This window comes from Pogonomyrmex barbatus, unplaced genomic scaffold, assembly GCF_055798465.1.
Source record: "Pogonomyrmex barbatus isolate J1 unplaced genomic scaffold, ASM5579846v1 scaffold14, whole genome shotgun sequence".
NCBI classification, from domain to species: domain Eukaryota; kingdom Metazoa; phylum Arthropoda; class Insecta; order Hymenoptera; family Formicidae; genus Pogonomyrmex; species Pogonomyrmex barbatus.
Window position 1 is genome coordinate 107,044 of NW_028297110.1, and position 7,957 is coordinate 115,000.

General features: G+C 28.3%; 3 protein-coding genes across 12 annotated transcripts in view; all 3 read left to right on the top strand.

The window, feature by feature from the left end:
- The first annotated feature begins 8 nt into the window (after nt 1-8).
- Nucleotides 9-4,427, top strand: Pink1 (PTEN-induced putative kinase 1). Its single transcript, XM_089073171.1, has 8 exons — nt 9-102; nt 260-523; nt 1,040-1,323; nt 1,477-2,012; nt 2,252-2,374; nt 2,488-2,902; nt 3,009-3,107; nt 3,562-4,427. Exons 2-8 carry the CDS (start codon nt 307-309, stop codon nt 3,814-3,816), a joined length of 1,929 nt encoding a protein of 642 aa, XP_088929297.1. The 5' UTR covers nt 9-102; nt 260-306; the 3' UTR covers nt 3,817-4,427.
- A 356-nt stretch (nt 4,428-4,783) lies between these two features.
- Prosbeta1 (proteasome beta1 subunit) lies at nt 4,784-7,189 on the top strand. The gene is made up of 5 exons (XM_011635206.2): nt 4,784-5,078; nt 6,190-6,257; nt 6,327-6,458; nt 6,564-6,838; nt 6,942-7,189. The coding sequence occupies exons 1-5, from the start codon at nt 4,986-4,988 to the stop codon at nt 7,067-7,069; spliced, it is 696 nt and encodes a 231-aa protein (XP_011633508.1). The 5' UTR covers nt 4,784-4,985; the 3' UTR covers nt 7,070-7,189.
- A 166-nt stretch (nt 7,190-7,355) lies between these two features.
- LOC105424789 (sodium-coupled monocarboxylate transporter 1) overlaps nt 7,356-7,957 on the top strand; it is a 12,911-nt gene continuing 12,309 nt past the window's right edge. For 4 of the 10 annotated variants that reach the window (XR_003096629.2, XM_011635208.3, XM_011635207.3 and 1 more), the window contains exon 1: nt 7,676-7,908. The gene's annotated coding sequence lies outside the window, so the exon portion shown is untranslated. Of the gene's footprint in view, nt 7,909-7,957 lie in introns of all 10 variants that reach the window. The other 6 variants (XM_011635211.3, XM_011635213.3, XM_011635214.3 and 3 more) reach the window with 4 other exon arrangements.

Here is a 7,957-nt window from a genome sequence, read left to right on the forward strand (position 1 = left end):
TAGCATCGTGTATCGTAGGCATTATTCGAGGATCTCTATACTGTGGTTAAACTGTGATCTCACGAAGGTTAGAATGGCCGCTCTCTCTTTTCTTTGCCACAGGTTTGTTTTTATAGCTGAACGAATCTACACTTGTTGTACTTAAAGTGAAATAGATAACATATTCAAAGTTTGGTAAAAATGAGAAAGAAAATTTTAGTGCAATCCAGTACAAGAATGGAAAACAAGTCATATATATTAGATTTGCTTTATTGCGCAGTGGAGAGTAGATGTGATGATTGAAATTAGAAGATTGAAACTTTCGCAATGACTTTACTACCCAGCTTCAAGGCGTGCCTAGTCCATAGGCTCGCCCGCCGAGCTGTTCCGGTTCAAGACAGCGGAGAGATGTCGATACGGATGATAGTCCATCGTCTTGTGCAAAATGGTCGCGTCATATTGCGCTCATTACGAAATAACGAGCGCTTCTGTTCAAGAGGATACGCGGATAAGTACATCAACAAGATACACGTTGCACAAACAGGTAAATTACACCTGATTTTTTTACAACAAACATTTATGAAATTGATGACACAAATGTGTATCAGTATTACGTGATAATTAATCTTGTACTTTGCTTATACAATTCTTTTCTATAACCGAATTAGTGTACACTCGTATTTAAAATGGAATAGACATATATTTGAAGTTTGGCAAAAGCGAGATAGAAAGTTTTAGTCCAATGTAGGAATAAAAAACTAATGTAGGCATACTGTTGACAATTACCTGTTAATAATTAAATTCCATAACAACATGAAAGAGATACATTTTTTTAATATCATTCCGTAAAATTAGAAATAAATTTAAAAATAGAAATTATATGAAAACAAAGATGATAAAGACAAAATAACATTGATGTAAACTTATTTTGTCAATGCAGAGAATTTATCGATATTCTATTTTTTGTTGTAAGACAGTTTATTTTTTATTTATAAATATTTATAAACTGTTAGTAAAATATATTTGGTATTTAATGGTTTTATATATATGTTCATAATAGGTAAATCTCAGAACAGTGGCCTTTTTTGCCAAAATGATGGCAATGTATGGAGTACAGGAAAACATCTCGGTTATTTGGGAACACATGCTCGGCGTATCTTTGTTAACAATATTCTGAAAAGAGTAACTAACAGTCTTGCAGCAGATTTAAGAAGACGTACAGCAAGTAGGCTTGTTTTTGGTGATTCTGCACCATTCTTTGCTCTTGTTGGTACATCGTTAGCGTCAGGTACAGGAATATTAACAAAAGATGATGAGCTGGAAGGAGTATGTTGGGAAATACAGGTTAGTTTGTTTGTTTATAGAAATTTAGATATTGAAACTTTTTTATATATTATTTAAGCTGCATTATTTGTTTGTAAAATCCAATATAAATATATTAATATATTAATATCATTAAGTAATATATTATATAACAATATTTGTAATATTATTTAGGAAGCTGTTTCAAAATTGCAATGGAATATGCCACAAAATGATAAAAATTATCAAGTTATTTCTGATGATGAGAATGATATAACGTTACAAAATTTTGTAATAGGACCTATAATTGCTAAAGGTTGTTCCGCTGCTGTATACGCAGCACGATTTGTAAATACTGTGCAAGATAAAGATAATTCAATAAATATTGATAATGAAACAGAGGATATGAATATATTTCCATTAGCTATAAAAATGATGTTCAATTATGATGTGGAATCCAATGCTGCTGCTATTCTGAAAGCCATGTATAGAGAGATAGTACCTGCTAGAAAACGTTATGGAAATAATTCATTGACTTTTTGGGAACAAAAATTGGCAGAAAATACAGCTATACTACCACCTCATCCAAATATTGTAGCAATGTATTGTGTCTTTGCTGATAGAATACCAATACTACCTGGTTCTTGGAGGATGTATCCTGATGCTTTACCAAGTAGAATCAATCCTCATGGATCAGGCAGAAATATGAGTTTGTTTTTGGTGATGAAAAGGTAATTTTAATTAATGTTACCATAATTAATACATTTATATCTTCAAAAAAGTTGATACTGGCTGCTTCTCGCCCTGATGAAGTGAACTGTAACGTTCACGAAACGTTGGCATTTAACAATGCATAATGACACGGATAATATCCGTAGAAATATTTACTTTTTTGAAGATATAAATGTATTCACAATTTAATATATTTTAATATATTTTTGTAATATATAACATGTTTCTTTTTTTTTAGATATAGTATGACTTTGAAACAATATATAACGAATCGAAACATTGATATGCGGATATCAATATTATTGCTCGCTCAACTCTTAGAAGCAGTAGCTCATATGAATGCAAATGGCATAGCGCATCGGTAAAACTAATTTTATTACTGTTTCCTTATATTAATTATATATTGCAATGTTCACAATTATTCTATAATAAAATTTGTATTCTTTTCTTTTTTCATTAATATTTATAAATCAGAGATCTGAAAAGTGACAACATTTTACTCGATCTATCAGAAGAAACTGATAATTCTCCATCTCTAGTTGTAACGGATTTTGGCTGTTGTTTGGCCGATAAAAATCATGGACTATACTTGCCTTACAACACTCATGATATTGACAAAGGTGGCAATATCGCATTGATGGCACCGGAAGTAATAACAGCGGAGCCGGGTCCTTTTACAAGCATAAATTATACAAAAGCTGATTTTTGGACGGTTGGAACTATAGCATACGAAATATTTGGAATGAAAAATCCATTTCATAGTGAAAAGGAACAAGCTGCTTTAAACAATTATAATTATATTGAAAACGAACTTCCAACACTACCGGATAGTCTGCCATCTATTATTAATGCAATTATAAAAAATGCATTATCTAGAAGTTTATATAAGGTTTGTAAGAGAGCGAACAATCTACTAAAAGATCTAGTTACAGAAATTCAATTTTCAAAATTAACAAATATTAAAATGTTTTTTTCTTTCGAATATATATACATAGCGACTTGATAGCGAATTAGCAGCAACTGTAATGCAATTGTATCTGTGGGCACCTAGTTCATGGTTGAAAAGCGAAACTCAATTACCAACGAGCAATGAGGTAAAAATATGTATTTATAAATTTAAAACACCTACTGATGCTACCTTGGATTGATATCAGAAGTGGAAAAACAATTTTTTTACAAGATCAAAATGAAAATATTTTTTCATTTTAATCTTGCAATAAATAAATCATAAATAATAATAATAAACCATAAATTATTTGCGATAGAATAGATTTGTAAAATGTACTAAAAATGTTTCTTTTTTTGGTAATCAATAAATAACTGTGTAATTTGAATTTGTCTAATCAAAAATAGAAATTTTAAATATATAGAAATTTAATGATTATTGAACCAAAAGAGAAGTTTTTCATAAATTTTACAAATCTATTCTATCAACAAATCTACAAATCAACAATCTATAAATGTCCTTTGGCAATTTTCTAATATCTATCCAGATGAACTCGAGTCAACAACATTAGATAAATTAAGCAAATGCATATGAATTTACAGATTATGCAATGGCTTTTGTGCTTAACCACAAAAGTTCTTTGTGAAGGAAGAAAAACAAATTTATTTCCATCGCATGAATCGTCTGCTGACACAGAACACAATATAAGCAGACACAATGCAAATAAACGAATACTTTCAATACGTTCTTGTGGAAGACGCACAATGCCAGAGTACCAATTAATCGCAAGCTTTCTTAGCAGGGTAACACTTGCTAATGTTAAGAATGCATTAAAATGGATACAACGAAACATATAACTGAAAATAGCATATGTATATATGTAAAACATTAAAAATTTTGTTTAAATTTTAAACAGAAAATTCTTTTTTTTGGGAACATTAAGCAAGAGTAATACAATTCGGAATAACTAACTTAATGAATTCTTAAGTTTTTTTTTTTTTTTTTTTTTAAGTTTATAATTGTTATTTTCATATTCACTGTTCAATATATTTGGTTTTGATATTTCGAGAAACACAAAAGAAACCATTTTAAAACTAGAAATATAATGCAAATAAAATTTATTTTTGAGTAAATGGTTATAATGGCATTTGTATAAATCTTTTTACGATTTAAATGTCTTTTAATTGAATAAAAATTATTGTAAATTATTTCAATTTTATATTTCATATTTATCGTTTATTTATTTAACGATTCCATAACTATTATATTGAAAAATGTAAAGAAATGTTATAAATTTTATAATCAAAAATATATTCATTTGTAGGATATTGCATAAATATTATATATTTCTAAGCACCTAATTAAACTATATTGTGAATAAGATCAAAAATGCATTGTTAGAATAGATTGTATAACTGTAGATTGTATAACTTGGGTGATATTAGAAAATTAAATATATAAAATAGCATATTCATTTATTATTAATTCTTTCCCTGCCTTACTTATTATTATTGAAAACTTTCCGACAATTTTTAAAGGTGAACAAATTACAAAAAAAAATAAACGGAAAAATTGATACCGAATTTATTCAGGAAAACTGAAAAATGTCAAGATATTTTTTTATAAAAAGCACTTATTTTCATAAAAATATGATTGTTAAGGATCTGTAAGGAATCTCTCTCAAAGTGTCTCAACCTTTAAATAGTGCTGAGAAATGGAGGGATAAATCCGCGCCTGCGCATTAGACACGTGCCAACCATCAGCCCAGATCACCTGCGTTCCAATATTCACTACTAGTACTAAAAATCTATAATATATGTCACATAAACTATATGATTTTGAATTATATGATTTTGACTGGTAGTGTCTATCGGAACATGACGTTTCTTCCGTTTCTTAAAAGAAAAACAGTCTATCTATAATCTTGTATATGGAAGCCGTTAGCTTCTCATTGTCGGCGATCTTGTGGTTATAATTGTAATTCTATAAAAGTTTGACAGTTAAATTTATTAGAAATTACGAAAAAATGGCTTATCTAGATAATGTTTTTCAATCATATGCATTAACTGCTTCGAAGGATATGATACCGGATTGGCTTAATGCAGAACAGAGCACGGGGGTAAGTTATTGATATGATGATAATGCAGTTTTAGGTTATAATGACACTGCAAAGTCAAGATTTGACACAAATCTAATTAAAAAATGAAATCTTTTATGAGATTTATATGGCAGAACATCTTATTAAATAATTACCCGATCTGGCATTTCAAATATTGATATTAATTTTACTGTAAAATATATGCTTCAGTATAATATATGTTACATGATAATAAGTAATAATTTACACACACACAGACACACGTACGTGCGCATATTTAATTTTATTTAAAAAAATATCTAAGATCTTCAAATAACTATTTATTATTATGATATATCTCTTTTAAAATCTTAAAATTTTTTGAGATATTTTTTTCTATAATATTACGTTTATGAAATGTACAATTGTTTCCATTAAAATGGAACACTATATAATTATTGATTTTATGCTTTTCCTATACATATATTATTATTTTGTTTCAAATTTGTTCAAAACTTTTAATTATATTTTTTTAAATTTAGAAATTATGATACATGATATATTATTAATTATTTGATTATCGTTTTATTTGATCTTAATTAATTATTATCTTAATTATTTGATAATCATTTTATTGTAACTAAAGATAAAAGTTATGAAAAAGTTATCTATGTAATAAAGTTATTAATTTTGTTATTTTAATTTAATATTTTATATATTAAAGAATATCCTCAAGTTCATATGCTGTAAATACAACATATTGAATATAATTTGTATTCAATAAATTTGTTTTCTATAAACATTTACTTGTATAAGTGTGCAAGAATTTATTTAAAAAAACTATACTTAGAAATATATTTATTAAAAATATTAAAAAAGGAGACAAAATATTTATTGACAATTATATCTAAAAGAAGAAAAATGATTCAAAGTATATAACTGAACAAAACAATAAGATTGATAGCTTTTGTAAATAAAATACATATTTGTTGTTTATATTTACATATTCTTTTATCATACAAAGTTTGATTCAAAGATCTGCAAAGAAGATCATGGGTATATCACATGTTTCCTTATCTTAATTTATGAATTCATAATTAAACTCTATATCAAATGATGCAATGTTTGAAGTTACCTTACAATCTATTTATAGACATCAATTATGGCATGTGAGTTTAATGGTGGCGTCGTAATAGGTGCTGATTCTCGTGGTACAACAGGGTAAAGTTTAATTATGCAGTAGAGCTGTTTCATTTTGATTCTTTATATTAAAATATATATATTTTCTAGGGCATATGTTTCCAATCGTTTTGCTGATAAATTGACAAAAGTAACAGATTATATTTATTGCTGCCGTTCTGGTTCAGCAGCGGACACTCAAGCAATTGCTGATATTGTAGCTTATCATTTAAGCTTACATCAGTAAGATATTAGGAAATATGCACACACGCGTGTGCGCAGAAATTTATTGCACTGATTTATTGTACTGATTATTCATTGATAATAAAATATACTGTTTTTTCCAAGGATGGAACTTGGAAGACAACCCTTAGTGGAGACTGCTGCTAATGTATTTCGTGAAATATGCTATAATTATCGAGATTCCTTAATGGCTGGAATCCTGGTGGCAGGATGGGATAAACAGAAAGGTGGTCAGGTCTATAGCATTCCTATTGGTGGCATGTGTGTCAGACAGCCAATCTCAATCGGTGGTTCTGGTTCAACATATGTATATGGTTATGTGGATGCACAATACAAGCCTGATATGTCGAAAGACGAGTGTCTCCAATTGGTAGAAAACAGTAAGTATTTGAAGAATTGTAAAAAGAAAATAAGATTCAGTAATATGCATTAATATAATGTGTACTTTTATAATGTGAATTAATATAATAACATTTTTTTTAGCACTCGCATTAGCTATGGCTCGTGATGGTAGCAGTGGTGGTGTGATACGAACTGGTGTAATCACAGAGAAAGGAATTGAAAGGAAAGTTATACTTGGTAATGAATTGCCACGCTTTTACGAAGGTTGAAAACCATGTCATTAATATCGTTATCGCAATATTTAATGTAAGGTATCTACAAAATTTAAAAATCATGTAGAGTACATGGCGCATTTATAAATTAAAATTAAAAAGAAAATTATAATACAATATTCTGTTGTTTCTGTTATTCTTCGATATTCATCTTAGGTATATGATAAGTATTTCCATTCTGATAACATGCCAAATATGAAAACTTAATCTTTTTTTTTTTTTTTTTTTATATATATATAATACATTTAGAAGTATTGATTATAGAATATTCTGAAATAAAATTTTAATTACAGGTTTTTTTTCTATTAAGGGATTTGGTTTTATATATGAAAATTTGAAATCGCATTTTTCACTTTAATTATATCTGTCTTCAATTAAATATATATCTTATCACTACAAAATTTAGGTCGCATTATCCACTTACGGAACTTCTAACTGTGAGGTATACTTGTCAGTCGTTCGTACTCCATACTTTATACCCATTGTCAGTTTAATTAGAAGATTGTCGCAATGACACTATCATGATGCGCGTAATCGCGACGCGACAGTCCGGACTCTCTCAGATCTTGCCATAGTTCGCATGATCCTTATATCAAGGTAGTCATCTTTTGGCTTTCGACATATTCATTAGTCTTGCGAGTGATATATGCTACTCGATCTTGTTAGCCGATTAACGACGATTAATCTAATAAGAAAACGATTTTTATAGCCTTCGAACTCTTAACAAAACGCGTGTGTTTATATTTTTAAAGCAATAAATTATTGTTGATTTACTATATACATCCGTGAAAAGATTCCTAATTTCTTGCAATACATATAATAATTTATATTATCAGGTTAAGATCAGTGATTACAGTCTCTTTTTATTTATGTGCTAAAATTAAA

Coding starts and splice junctions, on each gene's coding strand:
- Pink1 (XM_089073171.1), top strand. CDS start 307: ATGACTTTACTACCCAGCTTCAAGGCGTGCCTAGTCCATAGGCTCGCC. Junction 2,375..2,487: donor GCAAATGGCATAGCGCATCG/GTAAAACTAATT, acceptor TTTATAAATCAG/AGATCTGAAAAGTGACAACA. Junction 2,903..3,008: donor TATCTAGAAGTTTATATAAG/GTTTGTAAGAGA, acceptor ATATATACATAG/CGACTTGATAGCGAATTAGC.
- Prosbeta1 (XM_011635206.2), top strand. CDS start 4,986: ATGGCTTATCTAGATAATGTTTTTCAATCATATGCATTAACTGCTTCG. Junction 5,079..6,189: donor ATGCAGAACAGAGCACGGGG/GTAAGTTATTGA, acceptor ATCTATTTATAG/ACATCAATTATGGCATGTGA. Junction 6,459..6,563: donor TATCATTTAAGCTTACATCA/GTAAGATATTAG, acceptor GTTTTTTCCAAG/GATGGAACTTGGAAGACAAC.